General features: G+C 32.3%; 1 protein-coding gene across 5 annotated transcripts in view; it reads left to right on the top strand.

The window, feature by feature from the left end:
* DDX4 (DEAD-box helicase 4) overlaps nucleotides 1–18815 on the top strand; it is a 58892-nt gene that overhangs the window by 27296 nt on the left and 12781 nt on the right. For 4 of the 5 annotated variants that reach the window (XM_072958667.1, XM_072958668.1, XM_072958666.1 and 1 more), the window contains 10 exons: nucleotides 7470–7571; nucleotides 8532–8612; nucleotides 9624–9668; nucleotides 11391–11438; nucleotides 11544–11591; nucleotides 11822–11964; nucleotides 12610–12762; nucleotides 13899–14053; nucleotides 16960–17089; nucleotides 18437–18603. In XM_072958667.1, coding sequence (XP_072814768.1) covers nucleotides 7470–7571; nucleotides 8532–8612; nucleotides 9624–9668; nucleotides 11391–11438; nucleotides 11544–11591; nucleotides 11822–11964; nucleotides 12610–12762; nucleotides 13899–14053; nucleotides 16960–17089; nucleotides 18437–18603 — 1072 coding nt within the window. The remainder of the gene's footprint in view (nucleotides 1–7469; nucleotides 7572–8531; nucleotides 8613–9623; nucleotides 9669–11390; nucleotides 11439–11543; nucleotides 11592–11821; nucleotides 11965–12609; nucleotides 12763–13898; nucleotides 14054–16959; nucleotides 17090–18436; nucleotides 18604–18815) is intronic. The other variant, XM_072958670.1, reaches the window with a different exon arrangement.

Here is an 18815-nt window from a genome sequence, read left to right as displayed (position 1 = left end):
TGCTCCCCTCACCCCCCCTACTCAGTTTTGACACTAATGTTCCTAAAACATAGCTCGTATTTGAAAATGTTTGGTTGTTTTCTGCAGAACAGTTAATATCTTCCTTACTATTAAATTTTCTTTAAATCAGTTTAATTCATATTTAAATAAGGCAGTCAAAAGCCAGTTGTAGCTCTGTGTGCTTGATCCTGGTTTTTTTTTTAACATTTTTTATTGATTTATAGTCATTTTACAATGTTGTGTCAAATTCCAGTGTTCAGCACAATTTTTCAGACATCCTGGTTTATTGACTAGTGTAGGGTGACTAGCAGGAACAGTCATTTTTTCAGGGTATACCTGATTGCTATTCTCTTTAGATATATATATTTGAGGTTGGAAATTTGCACATGGTGGTCATTCAGTAAATATAAATATGTATGTGAAAATATAAGTATATCTGAGTATATATTGAAGCATGGCATGATACAGCAACAGATAGGTGCATATATCATAAATGTATATAGCTGAACACTAGTAGATCACTAACTGAACACATCTGGGTTCTGTGTGTTCACAAGCATCCAGATCAAGGAATAGAAATCACTAGCACCTCAGAAGCCCCTTTCGTGCTCATTTTCAATCACTAGCATCCCCTCCCCCAGTTAATCTCTATTCTGACTTCTAGCAGCATAGATTTTTTGGTCTGTTTTGTACTTAATATAAATGGATTCATATAGTATGTACTCTTTTGTGTCTGGCTTTTTCTTCATGTAATTGTGAGATTCATTCTTGTTGGTTGTAGCTGTAGATCATTATCATTGCTCTATAGTGTTCTTTTGTTTTACTGCTAATGACGGGTATTATAGATTTCTTGCTTTGAAACTGCTGCTCTGAACATTCTAGTATATTTGTTTCTGTGACATTGGTATATACTCCAAAGTAGAATTGCTGGGTCATAGATTCTGTTTATTTTTGGCTTTTGTAGCTGTTGTCAAATGTTTTCAAAGTAGATACAGTAAGATACACTCCCACATTCCTACCAACACTTACTATTTTCTTTTTCTTTCATTTTAACCATTTTTTGAGTGGGTAGTGGTGAATCCCATTGTGGTTTTAGCTTGCATTTCGTTGATGGACTAATGAAATGTGCAGGCTTCATATGTTTATCAGCCATTTGGACATCTTTTGTGTCATGCCTGTTTAAGTCTTTAGCTTACTCTTCTGTGAGTGTATTTATTTTTATTTTTTATTTATAAATAATGTGAAACTTACAGAAAATTTGCAAGAATAGTACAGATTGCTTCTTTATGACATTTATATTTGGAGTCTTTTGATGAAATGAAGTTGTTCATTTTAATCAAGTTCAATTTACCAGTCTTTTATAATTAGTGCTTTCTTTTTTGTCCTGTTCAAGAGCTATTTGCTTCTTCTAAAGTCATGGAGATATTCTCTTCTGTTTTCCTTTTAAAACTTTATCTTTTTAGCTTCCACATTCAGGTTATAATTCACCCAGATGAATTATTACAGTTTATTTTTGTATATGGTTTAAGGTAGGGGTGAAAGTACATTTTTTCCCCATAACGATATCTAGTTGTTCCAGTATCACTTATTGAAAAGATTGTCCCTACCACTCTACACTACAAGGCTGCCTTTGTCCTAAAGTAGGTGGCAGTAGACTTATGAAACTGTTTCTGGACTTGGTTCCATTTCATTGGTCAGTTACTCTATTTTTGCACCATTGCCATATAGTCCAGTTACTGTAGTTACATAATAGTCCAGATATCTGATAGTTTTAGTCCTCCAAGTTTGTTCTTCAAGATTACCTGGATTATTCTTAGTCCTTTGCAGTTTCCATGTGATTTTTAGAATCAGTTTAACAGTTTTCAAGGAAAAACCTAATGGGATTTTTATTAGGATTGCATTGAATTTGTAGATTATTGTGGGGAGAATGAATACCTTTATAATATTGAGTCTTCCAATCCATGAATATCCCCATTTATTTAGGCCTTTAATTTTTCTTAGCTATGTTTTGTATCTATCAGTAGAGTCCTTATACATCTTTCTGTACTTGAGTGTTTGATATTTGTGATGTGTATTTTTTTATTGAGCTAATACTTCATATAATGTAAACTCCACTGTTTTAAAGTATGCTCTTCAGTGGTTTAAAATATATTCAGTGTTGTGTGATCATCACCAGTATCTGATTTGAGAACATTTCCTTTTCCCTAAAAAGAAACCCTGTGCCTATTAGCAGTTGGTCTCATTTTTTCCTCCTCTCCCCATCCTCTGGCAACTAGTAATCTACTTACTGTAGCTATGGATTTGCTGATTCTGGATATCTCATATAAGTGAAATTATATAATATGTAGTCTTTTGTGTCTGACTTCTTTCACTTAGCATGATGTTTTCAAGGTTTGTTCATGTTGTAGCATGTGATAGTACTTTATTCGTGTTCATTGCTGTTTTGTGTTTGGTTTACTTCACTTAGCCTAATATTTTCAATGTTCATCTATTTTTTTTCACGTGTATCAGAGCTACATTCCTTTTTATGGTGGAATACTATTCCATTGTATGTATACATTTAAAAAAATCTTTTCATCTGTTGATGTACACTTGGGATTTTTACTCCTTTTGGCTGCTGTGAATAATGCTCCTACGGAATTCATATACCTGTTTGAGTCACTGGTTTTGCATCTTTTGGGTTTATGTCTAGAGTGGAATTAGCAGGATATGGGACAGGGGGAAATTAAAATGTGCCACAAAGTCACTGTTCTTACTGAGAATCAGCCTCTTTAAAAAAAAATCTTTGGGTTGCTGCAAGTCCTTGATTAATTTTCAGCTTAGAAAATGTTAATACTGACAGTTTGTCAGTTTTTTTCTTTTCCTTTTTGGAGTAGCAGAATTTGGAGTCCCTTATTTTGCCATTTTCACTGATGTCAGTGATACATACCATTTAAAAATTTGATTTTGTTTGCTAGTATGTAGAAATACAGTTGACTTTTGTATATTGACGTTTCAGTGACCTCACTAAACTTATGATAAGTACTTTTTTAATGAAAAAAAGTTGCTCGTGTTTCTTTTACCAAAGTTTAAATGATTTATAAACTTATTTCTTTCTGAAGATTGTCACTAGACATGTTTAAGAACTGCAATAAATTGTCAACTCTTCCTTATGGAATGCAGAATATATCTCATAGAAGGACTTATATTACCTTTAAAAATGTATTCCTGTTATATTATGAAAAGTTACATTTTAAGTGGTGAATTTTGAAATATTTCAATAACTCAGAAAAGCACAAAATACTCTATTATAGAAACACATATATTACTAACTGGGTTTAACAGGATCATTTTGTCATATTTACTTCAATACAGAAAAAAAAATTTACAGTTGTTGGGGACCCATTCTCCCTTTATATTTTACATCTTCCCCTCCCCAGAGGTAAACATTTTTTAAGACCATGTAGGATAGGTGAAGTTTCTGCCCCTACCTTCAAACAGGAAGGTTGCACAATCTTTTCATTCTATGTAACATCCATGTTCTTTTCATCTCTAGTTATTAGACTCCTTATATAACTTGCAGTTGGTATCAACTATGAGAAAAAAAGCTTGATCATTTAAATGTTTGAGTTTCTGTTATGTATGGAATCATTAAGCTATAGATATGAGACGTACTGAGGCATTATTGCAACTGTTGTTTCATTAGGGAAGGTAGATTTGAAAAGGAACCATATTGAATTTATAGAAAAGAAGAGTGATTAAAAACATGATGGATTAAACAGATTAAACACAGATGAATAGAATAAATGAATCCAAATATAGATCTGAAGAAATTCTCTAAAATTTGGAAATGGAAGGCATGAAAACTGTTAATAGATACAAAAAATAGAATAAGAAGCCCTGTTACTCCAACATATGTCTAAATGTCTCTTGAGGAAAGAACAGAAGAAAAATGGGAGGAGGCAAAGGAGACTACTCAAAGATAATAGATCAGACTTTTCCAGAGTAAAAGAGGTACAGGAGTCCTGAGCAAACTAAATAAAAGCAGATTCGCTCCCATTTGCATGTACTGAAACTAGAGTATTACAAAGATTAGAAAAAAGCAAAAATCCTGTATAACCACCAGAGGAAGAAAGGCAGATCCACCTGGAAAAGAACAATAGATTAATAGCAGAAAAATTTTTTTTCAGTAAAGGTAGAGGTCAAAATATAGTAGAATTCAGAATGCTGAGGAAGAATAGCTCTGAACCCAAACTGCTATATTCAGATAATTTAGATGTCAGAAATAATATCAGATAAAGATGATGTTTAATACTTTCAGATCATTGAGGAAAGAACTACTAAATCATATGTATTACTAAGAAGAAAACTGAATTCAGAAAGAAAGGAGTAGGAAGCAATGATGAGCCAAAATAATACAAATTTTATAATTGGTAAACATTGATAAAACTAAGTATTAACTGTACAGGCTAGTAATAATAATGACTAATTTAGGGGTTTTGGAAATAACAAAGAAAATACTAGCAAATGATAACATTTAAGTTCTTTGTCAGCTTTGTAGATTGAAACTAAAGATTTCTTAAATATGGTAAAATTGAAGGGTAATCATAAAAATGATAACATGGATAACTTTCTAGTGGAAGAAATACAGTAGAAGGAGGAGAGCACTTCATAGGAAGGAGACTAGGTTGAAAATAAGTATTTCTTAAATATCTATGGTAAAATTGAAGAACATCAATAAAAGTATAAAATATAGCCTTTGGAGATATCTAATAGATGGTCAGAAAGGACAACAAAAAGCATTGAAAAAACTCAGAGAAAACACAAAGTAAGATGGTAGGAATAAAAATCTGTGTATCAGTAACTACAATATATGTAAATGTACTTCAATGCAGAATTGAAAATAAAGAGAAAAAATGTCAGTACAGTATTAACCAAACAAAACTGATATAGAAATAGACAAAAATAGACTGAGGCAGACATATTAGGGATAAAGAAATAGTTACTTAATGATAAAATGTGTGTTCACTGGGAAGACATTACAGTTTGGAACATAGTTTGAGTCTAACAACATATTCTTGTATATAAAGCAAAAATAGACATAAGGCGAAATTTGCAGATCCTAGTTAAACCATTAATCTTAGGTTTTTAAACCATTTTCCCCTAGAAACTGGTAGATTGAGCAGACTAGAAATGAGTAAGACTATAGAGGATTTGAATACAAGTTACTAAGCCTGATTTAATAGTTCTGTTTGCAATAATACACCCCCAAGTTACAAATTACACATTCTTTTCTGGCACATGGGAAATACATACCATTTGACCATCTTTTAGGACCAAAGGAATTCCCAAAATACACTATAGTATTTGTATCATAGACCAGGTCCTCTTGTTAAAGTACAATAAAAGTAGAAATCAATAACAAGTCTAACTCTTGTGGTTTGGAAACAGAATTTCTCAGTTTATGAATAGTAATTTATATGGAAATAATGAAATATTTAGAACTGAATGACAATAAAAACAATGTATCAAAATTTGTGGGTTACACGTTTGTCGTGGCTACAGCCTACCTCCCGGGGTGTGCACCACCTCCCGGGGTGTGCACCACCTCCCAACCATTCAATGGAGGCCACTCCCATTGGTTGAGGGCAGTTCTCCAAAGCAGTATGCAAAATATGAGCCACCAGCAGCTGGGGACAATGCACTGGCCCAATGAAGGGGGTCCAAAAAGGACATCATCAGTGCCTGCTACGTCTGCCATCTCCATTTCTACTTAACATGATGTGGAAGGCTATTGTAATTAGATAGGAAAAAGGAGTTAAAGACATAAGAACTTGAAAAGAAGATACAACATATGATTTGATTATATATTTGTAAACCCCAAAGAATTCATGGATTTTCAACCACAGAAAATAATTGCAATAAAGTGTTAGGCTGTGAAATCAGCATGCAGAAATTAATAGCTTCCCATAACACACACATTTAGAGGACATATGGAAGAGATTACATTTGTAAAATAAAATAATGGTAAAATAATACAAAACAGTAGAATAAAGTAAAATAAATTAAGACCTAATAAAATTATTTCATTAGAAAATAATAATCTAAGTGTTCAACTTAAAAAAAGAACAGAGAAAACTTACAGAAAAAAGTAAAAGATACACACGAATGAAATAGAAACATACAATGGAGTGCTTATTCAGCACTAAAAGTGAATAAAATGCAATCTCACACATCAACAAAAAGGTAAATAAAAGAAGCAAGAGGAAGTATACGTATCATGTATGATTCCATGACATAAAGCTCAAAACCAAAATATGTTGCATAAAGATATGTGCATAGTTAGTAAAATTAAAATAAGAGCGAAGAGATGAAAATTCAGAATATTGGGGGTAGTTTCCTCTGGGAAGGAAGGAAAGGAAACACGATGGAACAGAAAGATACACAGGCTGCAGAGGTACTGTATTGGGAACATTGTAGTTTTCAGCTGGGTGATGGGTCCATAGATTTTCAGTTCACTATATTTTAAACTTATGTGTATATATTTTATATATTTTTTTATTTGCACACACACAAAAGTAACTTTACACTAAAAAAAAAATAAAAAAGTAAACTTTCTTGAAAAGAGAGAAACCCTGACAAGGTTTCTTAAAAGATAAAGAGGCACAAATAAATAATTTAGAATACAAAAGTGGATGTAAGTATGTAAGTACTGACAGATAGATTATTGCCAGATTGAAGAGTGCTCTGTAAGGTTTACATATTAGATGCATACATATGAGTTTACTTTGAATTAGTTCTGCCACATTTTATATAAAGCTTTCAAAAGTATATATAATCTGATATCAAGAAATACCGTATGTAGACTTTTTACCTTTATTAATCAATTTATTTAGGTGTAATAGTTACAAGTTCATAAAGTAAATAATCATAGTTTTAAAATTTCCTCCCCAGTTGACACTTTTGTTTTGAATTGATCTTATTCTGCTCTAGGTGAGGTCAAATATTACCTGAACTGTATACTGATTTTTTGGTATTCAATTGAATTAAAAACGCATTGTTTATAACAGGAACAGACATTATATGCACTTCCACGTCTGTGTTTTGAGTAAAATGTTTGCTATTTCCTACAGGGAACAAATGTAAGCCTGAATTTATTTAATTTTTCTGTGGCTTGTGGAAATCCTATTAACGATTCAGTTGTGACAGCTTTTAGTGTTTTTTTTATAAGTGTCACTTTTTCCTTTTAGTCATTTTTAGTTTTTATTCCCAAATCAAGCAAGAGTTTTTTTAAAATTGTAGCTCTATCTATTTATACTAGTAAAGTTGAACATTTGTAGGTTTGTGGTGTTCTTTTATAACTGTTAATGCTGTAAAATATTTAAATACTGTCATTGAATTATGCAAGGCTTAAATTAACTTGGTCACCTAATCCCCAAGATTTCTTTGTTGTTTTGTGTTGTTCTTGTGTGTGTATTTTACTGTTATAGGCTATCAAGATGGCAATGATTCAGAAGCCTCAGGGTCATCCAGAAGAGGTGGAAGAGGTAGCTTCCGAGGTTGCCGTGGAGGATTTGGTCTAGGAAGTTCAAGTTAGTAGTGGATTGCAAATGGTGTGCTTAATCTATTAAGAAAGAAATGATAAAAAAATATCTATCACATAAAGTTGTTATGATGCTTATATGAGGATAGCTTAGCATAATGGCTGGTACATAATCACTTATATTGTGTAGAATATTATTTTTAGGCACACATGTAATTGCATACTGGTTCAGTTGGAATATATAAATCTTTCTAGAAGTTTGTGTGACTCAGTTCTTTAATGTTATATACTGTGAAGTGTTTGAGCTTTGATAATGATGGCTGACCTTATAAATAGGTGGCCTTCTCTATGGCTCTACCTCCCAGTATATCTTCTTTCAGCAATGTGGCTTTCTACCTAAAGTCTTCCACTCATAATTCTTTGGTGAAGGTCTTCTGAAGTCACTGTTCAATTGCATGTGTCTCAACAGATGAGGACAGATTAGTGGAAGCTAAAAAAAAAATTTATGATAATGATTCAATAGATGTGTAGCAGATTAGTGAATTGCCACTTTTTAAAAAGTGAAGGAATCTGGAAGGTTGCTCTTCAGGCTGATAAAGTTTGATTTGGCAGCAGTGGGAACAAGGGGTGCTCTTCTGGAGAATAAGCAGTGAGATGGTGTAATGTGAAGTTCCTGGGAGCAGTAACAGTACTACTTTTCAGAGGTGATTTAACTTTTGCCTATATCATATTTTGGCATAGCATTGACCCTAACTACTTTTATAAAATAATTTTAATAAAATTAAAAAATTTGAAAAAAAATTTGAGGAAGTAATTAGTAATTACTGAAAATAATTTGTGGAGAAATCCTTCAGTGTGATACTTAGAAAAATACTGTGATTCCAGTTAAATCATTTTATCCCACATTTTTTAACTTCTGATGCCATAACTTGATTTTTTTCCTTTTTATTGCATGATTTAAAATCTTCCTAAAAGTAACATAATCTAATTTTATTATCTATAAATCTAGATAGTGAATATGAACAGGATGAGGGGACCCAGCGCCCTGGTGGCCTTTTTGGTTCTAGAAGATCAGCATTGAGTGGTACAGGTGAGAAATAGAATTTATTACTGAATATTAATCATTCATGTATGCTTTTAGCTCTGGGATTAGTAAACCTAATAGATATGTTTAAATATATTAGTTGGCTCATGATTTTATCTGCTTTTTAGATTTTTAAGCAAAAATACGAGGACAATTTTACCTTTCTTATAAAATTTGTGCACCATGAATTATTTCTTCTCTTATCTACCAGTTAATTTGAGAGATAAATTATACTTTCAGTTGGAGGAAGGAAAATGAAGTTTGCATTGGTTTCAGAGAAAGGATTCTGAATTAGGGAATTTGAGGAGAAAGTGAAAAAAATTGTTGATGGAAAAATGTTCAAATGTGGATAAATAAGCTGTGGTACTAAAAAGAAATGAGCTATCAAGCCATGAAAAGACATGGAGGAATCTTAAATGCATATTTCTAAGTGAAAGAAGCCAATCTGAAATGGCCACATACTGTGTGACATTCTGGAAAAGGCAAAACTATATGGAGAAGGGTTAAAAAAAATCAGTAGTTGTTAGGGGTTGGAGGCAGGGATGAATAGGAAGAGCATGGAGGATTTCTAGAGCAGTGCAGTTACTTTGTATGATGCTGTAATGGTGGATACATCTCCTACATTTGTTCAAACGTAATGAATGTGCAACATGGAGAGTGAACTATAATGTAAACTGTGGACTTTGGGTGATTATGATGTGTCAGTGTAGGATCATTAGGGAGTATTAATAATGGGGGGAGACTCTGCAAGTATGGGGACAAGGAGGTTTATGGGAAATTTCTGAACTTTCCCCTTAATTTTGCTGTGGACCTAAAACTGCTCTAAAAAAATGAAGTCTTTAAACAAAATATTCAAATAAGAGAACAGTTTAAGCTAAGTGCAGAATTAAGAGATGGGTAGAATAAGGGACTAGAAATCCTAGTTACTCAGTATTTGAATAGAAATAGCTGTATGATTTATGTACTTGAGGAGGAGCTGTGTTTGCTCTAAATATTCTGCAAAACAATGCCTTACAGGTAATGGTGATACTTATCAAAGTAAAAGTAGTGGAAGTGGACGAGGTGAGTTCTTGTTTGACTTATCTATCAGTGGTTAAAATATTTGTAATCTACATTTGATTTTTGAAGTTAAATGTAACAGTTGCTGCTTTTAGCACTTTGAGGAGTATACATTGCATAGCCAGTTTGGGGGAGTTACTTAATACTCTTGAATCCAGCAGTTCTTTTATAGGAATTACATATTGTAGATATATTTGCTCAATACTTGTACAAGGATGTCCACTAAAGAAAACTTTATGTATAATAAGTACAAACTGAAAATTATATAAAATTCATCAATAAAGAATAAATAATATAAGCATAAATTGGGAGATACCATGAAGGTGTTAAAGTTGAGATACATCTATATGTACAAATCCTTATTATGTTAAAATATGTTTTTTCTTACGAGAAAATTATTTGGTTTCGTATAGGGAATACAGTTTAGTACAGATGACTTTTTACGATGAACATCTTTTTCACAGTTATAAATACTTAAATGCCATATAAAAGTTAGAATGTTTTCCAAACTAGTAAAACAGTGAAGATTGTTTGATGTCTCTGAAAAAATTCTCAGTTATCATTATTATTCTGAGAGCATTCAAAGTGGCAGCTCCCTTGGACTGCTTTCTCCCCTCACCTCCCTCAGATTCTTGGATTCCTCATTATAGAAAGAGATTATTAAAGGCGAAACCATATCTTCTATAAGTGTTCACATCTCATTTGAAAAAAAGATTTCAAGACCTGTGGACCTGAAGGAGGAAAAAAATCAGAGAGCCCACATGTAAAAATGCAGTATCTAGTTAGCTTTTCAAATCCTATGTGGTCCTATTCTTTTTTGTAATAGTACCCGAAAGTGACAACAATAGATGACCACTTGTCTAAAAATCACAAAGATAGTGTATAGTAAAGAGTTTACATGACAGGCTGTTCTTTGAAAGTCCTGCTTATAAGGTTGGTCCTTGCCTGGCATCTGGGAACTTGGATTTGGGGAGGGTTCTCACCACTCTAAGTGATATGAGTGGCTCACTGTGCCTGAACTGTTTGTATAACAATGCAGATTATGCTGAATTCCTGCTTTTCTTCTGGGAGTCTGGAATTTTGGTATATGCCAAGCAGAAGGTGCCTACATTATCAACCCCTCATAAAAACTTTGGGTACTGAATCTTCTCGGGTAAACAGCATTTCCAAAGTGTTGCCACAGCTTGACATAGGGGAAATTAAGCTTGTCCTATGTGACACCATGGGAGAGACTCTTGGAAGTTTATGCCTGGTTTTCTGTGGACTTTCCCCATACACCTTTTTCCTTTGCTGATTTTGCTCCCTCTCCTTTCTGTGTAGTAAGTCATAGCCGTGATTATGATTATATTCTGAGTCCTAGCAAATCATAAAACCTATGTGTTGTACTGAGGACATCCCAACACAAATAGATTTTCAGTTCCTTTTAGAAAATATATTTCTTTACTGAGGAATATAGAAATTAGGAAAGAGACATAATAGCTTAAACAAAAAATAACAATGTATTATAACAGTGTAATCTTCATAAAATCAGCATTTTGAATGCTGAGGAAGCTTAAAAATGTTTAGGGTTCTATTTGTCTTAATTGCCTCAAGTATCATTTGTACAAAGGGACTTTACAGATGTGTCTCCATTTTTAGAACTTGTTCTCTTTGAAGACAAGCAATAAAAAAAAATGTGCACAACTTTGTATCTTGACTGACTTTCACTGTGGATTTCTTTAATAGGTGGTTACAAAGGTTTAAATGAAGAAGTAATTACAGGCTCTGAAAAGAGTAAGTTTTACTTTAGATAAGATATTTGATTTTTATATTGAGAGTTGTTTTACCCTTCAGTTTTTAAAAATATTTATCTCTTTTTTGGATTTGATTCCTTTTAAGATTCTTGGAAGTCAGAAGCTGAAGGAGGAGAAAGTGGTGACACTCAAGGTATATTAATTTTTGTGTGATCCACATGAATGTATTTTGCATTTTAATACAAATGCAGAATATTTAAAAACAGTTAACTTTTTAAAAATTTCAAATGAAAACTTTAATGGTAGACATTGGGAATTTCTACAGTATTTAAAATTTGAGTTTATCAGTTTTTGTTTGTTTTCCTTTTTATTTTTATTCTAGTACTTGTAGAATATAATTTTCTGTTTTATTTAAATTCTAAGGTCCAAAAGTGACCTACATACCACCACCTCCACCTGAGGATGAGGACTCCATCTTTGCTCATTATCAGACAGGCATAAACTTTGACAAATATGATACTATTCTTGTAGAAGTATCTGGACATGATGCACCACCAGCAATTCTGGTCAGTATAATAATTATTCCTATAATAACCATGTAGCAAACTTTGGTTTAAAAAAATTTAGTACTTTTTTAAAGTTGATATTTAAAACTACAAACATTTCATATTGAATATCTAATGTCTTAGGTTGGAAATTTAGAACCCTGTCTACCATCTACGTTAGGATTAATTGCTATGTTGAAATGAAGAATATTATATTTCTTCTCCACCTCCCCCAACCAGAATGAGAACTTTATTTAAATTTACTAAAAAGGATACTTTTCTTAGAAATTCAAGATTTCTGTTTCCTAAGTATGTAAGAAAGTGTGTCTTAGGGGATTGATTTTCTAAGGAGTGGGGGAGCCCTGAGTCCCCTGTTGATAATGAGCAGTTGTTACTGATCAGAGTTGTTTGTATCTCACAGGTTTTAAGGGGTGGAAAAAGTTTTTAGAACCACTGTCTATAAGGAATACTTATTATTTCTATCAAGTAATAACAAAGTTTCTGGATATTACTTTTGAGTGGGGGCATATTTGTAAAGTTAACTTTAGTATATAAAGTGGGATTAACAACTTGAAACTAATTCAAATGGAATATGTTTGTGGAATGATTTGCATATGATATGTGGAATTTAATCACTACCTCCTGCTTCTTTTTTTTTTTTCTAAGACTTTTGAAGAAGCTAATCTCTGTCAGACACTAAATAGTAATATTGCTAAAGCTGGTTATACTAAGCTTACTCCTGTGCAAAAATACAGTATTCCTATTATACTAGGAGGACGAGATTTGATGGCTTGTGCTCAAACAGGGTCTGGAAAGACTGTAAGTCGTTTTCCTACATGTATTTTGTCCCATATTCAAACTGTTACTTTTTGAACTTTGGTTCTCCCCAAGTAGATGATTTCAGTGAACTGTCATAAACATTCGTGTTTTTGCTTCTGATTTCTGGCTTTACTGGGGTTTGTGTACTTTGGAAGAAAGAATTTTCAACTATTTCTGGAGTAGTGTTGCAGTTCATAGATGTTTAATCTCTTTCTGTGTTCAGCTCCTTCTGTGGAACATAGTAGTATCTAAAACAAAATGATTGAGGGTCAAAGAACCAGAGGTTATAAGAAACAGAGAAAGGGATAAAATAATTTGTGTAATATAGCTGATACAAGTTTGGAGTCAAAAGAATGAAGAATAGCTATATGCTGTACCTGGTCCTTAGTATGAAGTGACCTCAGGTTATACTAATTCTAAAACAACTCGGGTGAGACCAGGTTGGTCTTAGGACTAGACTGTGAGTTTAGTCTGTTAAATAGGGTTTCATGAGATGAGTCTTAAAGACTATTATTTTCAGGATCACAGAGTCTTGGTTCATACTATGTTAGTCTTAAGAAGCCTCCAAAGTAGAGTAGAAGGGAAAATAGGTGATTTGTATAATATAGCAGCAGGTGTGTGACTTAAATATGGTTTTGGAGGTAGATTTTAGTGTCTTACTTGCTTAATGAGAAAACTATAGCACAGAATTTCTCTTGCCACATGTAACTTTAATAAGGGTGATATGTTTAGTAATCCAAATAAATGGTTTTCAGTATTTGCTCTGCTTGTGGGCCACATTTGTCATGAATTCTGATTGATGATTTTATTACTACCCCCAATAGAATAACTACTAAATGCTACATTCACCTTTATAAGTTAATGTTTATTTAGAATCTGTGGCTGTGCTTTTTAAAAAAAGAACTAAAAAATATTTTGATAGGGTAGATTAACTTTATCACACATTTTATATTGTATATTTTGAGCATAAAGACCTAAATGTTAAAAACTAATTGAAATAAAAACTGTTTTCCTTTCTCATATTTACCAAAAAGGTGAAAGAAGTATCTAAAAGGTACAAGGACATGAGCAATAGGTTGCCATAGGGAGAAGGATGATGTATTATAAATTTATAAATTAAGCAATTTAACTTTTAGGCAGCTTTTCTCTTGCCAATTTTGGCTCATCTGATGCGTGAAGGAATAACTGCCAGTCGCTTTAAAGAGCTACAGGAACCAGAGTGTATTATTGTAGCACCAACTCGAGAACTGATCAATCAGATCTATTTGGAAGCCAGAAAATTTTCTTTTGGGTAAGTGCATCTGGAATACCACTCACAAATAAGTTTTACTTAAGAGATTCTTCTTACTTATTTTGGGAATAGCTCAGTGCGTGAGTAATAAGGCACTCGTGTAATTTAATGTTATTTGATTGAAATTTACTTTTTCATAATCTTGTTTATAGAAGCTGTTTATTTTTTAAAAGAAACGTGCTTATTAAAAATTGGATTTTTGTTTGTTTTTTGAGGAGAATGAACTGTGTATTTTCTGCTCAATTCTGCTGTGAACCTGAAATTGCTCTAAAAAAAATGAAATGTATTAATAAAAAAAAACCAAACACATAAAAAAATGAAATGATAATAGAAGTAGAAATATAAGACAATAGTGAACATATTGGTTTTTTGGATAGTTTTTAATGCATGTTTAAAAAATGAGCTTAGGGTGTTCATAATAATTTTTTGTTCTTTTATATATAACTTCATAAAATGGACAATTGTTTATTTGACAATTAGACCTAATTTTTAGTGACTTTATGATTGTACATATGTATGTATTTTATTTCTCTGTTTTGGGATTTAGGTTGTTTCCAAATTGGGACTACTGTAAATAAAAATAATTCTTACTGTAATGAACAGCCTGCTATATAAACTTTTTCTATTTTTATGTTTTGAGTATTTTCTTAGAGTAGATTTTTATAAATTTAATTTTAGATTATGGACTTACTTTAAAGCTTGCATTCTACCAACAATATACAAGAATGCCACTTTCACTATACACTTTGCCAATATTTGATATTGTATGAGTTATCTGTTGCTGCCTACCCTAAAATTTGGTTGCTCAGAACAATAAATATTATAGTTTCTGAGGGTTAGAAATTGGGGAACAGTTTAGCTGGGTGCTTCTGGCTTTAGGGGACTCTTACAAAGTTGCAAACAGAATATCAACTAGGATTGCAGTCATCTGAAGGCTTGACTGGATCTCCGTAAGGATACTTAGCTGTCCTTAGGAAATGGCAGCTGACTTCTTTAGATTGATCAATGAGAAAAGGCAGGGGGGAGGTTGCAGTGGCTTTTAAAAAATAGTTGTAGTCACTTTTGCCGTATTCTGTGTTACTAAATAAGCAAGTCGCTAAGCCTGGCCCATCGTCAGGACTGGCTATGTAATTTGCCAGGACTAATGCAAAATGAAAATGAAGCGTCCTTTTTAGAAAAATTATTACAAATTTTAAGGAAGCAAATGGAGCATAAAACCAAGTTCAAGGCTCTTCTAGGCTTGGGGGACCCTGTCTGACTGCACAGGTTGCACACCTATGAAGCCACCTTGCACACACTTAGAGGGAAGGGATTTAGGATCTATATTTAAAAGAAGAAAGGAGTATCTAACAATTTGTGTACACATGTTAAAACTACCACAGGTATCTTCATTTTTTTTCATTTATTTGATTGAGAGTTTGAACTACTTTTTGAATGCTTAATAAGTTTTCCCTTGTGAATTATCCATTTGTTATCTACCAGTTTATCTATTGGGATATTAGTATTTTTTCCTCTACAGTTTTTTTCGAGCCTTCTGTGTAGAAGCATAACCTTTCCTTTTGTATGTCAGTTTATTTAAAATGAGAGGAAAAAAACCCTAAAACTACTAAAATCCCTTTAATGTCAAGCTTGATAGGTCTTTTGGAAAAAACAGATATATATTGCTTTTAACAGTGTTTACTTCTTGCTGATCCCTGTGTATTATGTTGCTCTTCAGGCTTTTAAATCTAAAAGTCAAAAGATGATAACTTTATTTTTCAAAAAACAAAAATATGTACATGGGAAATATGTACATACAGATAGTATGTATGCACAAAATGAATATTTGTACATGGATATCTGTTGCAAAATTGTTGTGGCAAAAGACTGAAAAGTATCTAAATGTCAGTCCAGGACTGGTTAAATTATGGTACATTTAGAATAATAATGATCATAACTAAGTTATTGAATATGCTAAGTTATAAGTGTTTTATATATGTGAACTCATTTAGTCCTCACAATAGTGGAAAATAATCCATTTAAAGCAATGAATTTATTTAATAAAGCATAAAATTTTTTTAAACCCTTGGCTCCCTGTCCTTTAATTCTCTTCTTCAGAGTTATCCTCTATTAACAGTTTTGTATGAATTATTGTAGAAATAGCTGGTGCACATATATGCACTTAAATCATCCTCTCAACAAATGGTGGCATACTAGGCCTGTTGTCACCCAGTTTTTAAGAAATAGTGTATGTTGGAGCTAACACTTACTCCAGAACTGTATTCCTTATGAATGCACAATATTCCTTTGTATGGGTGGACTGTAATTTTAAGTCTTCTATTGTTAGACAGATAGTTTATAATCTTTTGATACTAAAAATAATATTGGCAGTGACTGTTAACTGTATAGTCATATTTATCCATTTGTGGGGACATAACTGAAGGGTAAATTGCTAGATGTGAATTTACTGGGAAAAAGATAAGTTTTCAAATTTTTATAGAGACTAAAATTGTGAAAGGGGTTGTATCAGTTTATCATCCTGAGTGCCAATTTTTCTACACGCTGGCTAACATGGTATTATTATACTTGAGGGAAAATGTCTTTAGTCATATGTTTAGCTTTTAAAAATAATATTGAACTTACAGTGTTTAAAAGCCATTTGTATTTTTTATGAGCCATTTGTTAATGTTTTTGGCCTATTCTTGTGTGGATGCTGGTCATGTTTATCATTGTGTTTGAAGAGACCTTTATCAGACAAGTTGTAAATTTTTTTCCCCTACAGTTTTTCAACTTTCTGGGAAGAATTTAATTTTTTTAAAGATGGTTAAATGTATTAGCTTTTTCATTATGGATTTTTTTTTACATTTTGTTAGAAAAAATGGTTAATTTTCAAATAACTAGAAAATGATATTTTTTCTTGTCAATAGGACTTGTGTAAGAGCTGTTGTTACGTATGGGGGAACCCAGTTCGGGCATTCAATTCGACAAATAGTGCAAGGCTGTAATATATTATGTGCTACTCCTGGGAGACTGATGGATATCATAAGTAAAGAAAAGGTAGGCTCTAGAGGGATAACAAAATTGTGGGATTGATTAATAATTTATTTTGTATGGGAAAGAGAGAATGGTATAAATATACATACAATTATTAGAGCACAATTTATGTATTAGGCCCCCATCAGATTCTTTGAATACGTTTTCATATAAATCTTAATCCCAATGGGAGGTAAATAGTATTTTCCATTTTATACTTGGGAAAACAAACTTAGTGAGATTACGTAATTTACTTAAAACCCATCAGATAGCTCTAGTAAATGTAGAGCTAGGGTTAGAATCTGTATTTGATTCTGGAATCTATATCCTATACCCCACTACTCTGGGAGAAAAATGCAATAAATGCTTTTATCTAGTTTCATATATATCTTGAAGAAATAATTTTTTACCTGGAAAAAAGCCTTTGTGGCATCACTAATTTTGTCTCCTATTTAAGTCTGGGAGTGATGTTACCCAGGGTTGTTAATTTTCTGTCTTTAGAAAGAGATTTTAGGGGTATGTGTTTATTTTTTGTATTCACATTACTACATTATTACATCTGTATCAATATTTTTAATTCCTTTTATGACCCTGATTTTGCTTTTTTAGGCTCTTCTCTAAAAGGGTTATTCAAAACGTGCTCCTTCTGCATAAAGGAACTTTTCTTAGGATACTTATTAAGAGTATCTAGAGAAATCCACCTTGATTTACTGCTAAACATCTTTTGTGGGGTACCAAAGTCACTTGGTATTTTTTGCAAATGTGTGCTTCTATTTTTAGTACTAAGTGTTTGTGATAGGTAAGAAAAATTTCCTAGTTGTTCCTGAGTTATTAGAGAGTGGAGGATATATTAAGGGTTTAAAGGAGTTAGAAATAAATTTACCAGTTATAAGACATTGGAATATGTCATGCTGTTAGGAAATTTTGTTTCTTACATTAAAGAGTCTGACCATGCCAGATAACACAGTCTAGATCTGTGATGTCCAATACAGTAGTCACTAATCACATGTGACTATTTAAATTTAAAAATAATACAAAATTAAAGGTTATTTCTTCAAGCATGCTAGCCACATTTCAAGTTCTTAATAGCTGCATGTAGCCAGTGGCTAACAGTGAAGACAGAATTTTTTAAGTACTAGCAGAAAGGTCTGTTGTGTAGTACTAACCTAGGTGTTTTGGTTTTAATGTTATAAAATGTTTCATAACGTAAGAGAAAATTCAGAACTGAAATAAACAGTAGCATTACCTATGCATAATGACTCATCATTTTATGCATTGATTTCTAATCATCATTAAGAACATGTGAATAGTTGGCATTGTGGATAATATTTTGGCTTAATATATTAACTAGAATGCATTTTCTGCTTAAAGATTGGTCTAAGACAGGTCAAATATTTAGTTTTGGATGAAGCTGATCGCATGCTGGATATGGGTTTTGGACCAGAAATGAAGAAGTTAATTTCCTGCCCAGGAATGCCATCAAAAGAACAACGTCAAACCCTTATGTTCAGTGCAACTTTTCCAGAGGAAATTCAGAGGTAAATTTCTTTCTTTTTAAAAGTAATTGCTATGTAGATAGATTCTTTTATGGAAGGAAAAACAATGTGAATTTATTTTTGAGTGATTTACTTTTTAAAAGATTTAAGATTGTAACATAAGTAGTTTAAAAAGTACAAATATTTCTAAAAAGTTTGTCATATTTTTCTGTATCTTACCTGAATTCCCAGCTTCACATTAGCGTCACATTTTA

This window comes from Vicugna pacos, chromosome 3, assembly GCF_048564905.1.
Source record: "Vicugna pacos chromosome 3, VicPac4, whole genome shotgun sequence".
NCBI lineage: Eukaryota > Metazoa > Chordata > Mammalia > Artiodactyla > Camelidae > Vicugna > Vicugna pacos.
This window is presented reverse-complemented; position numbering and strand designations above follow the sequence as displayed.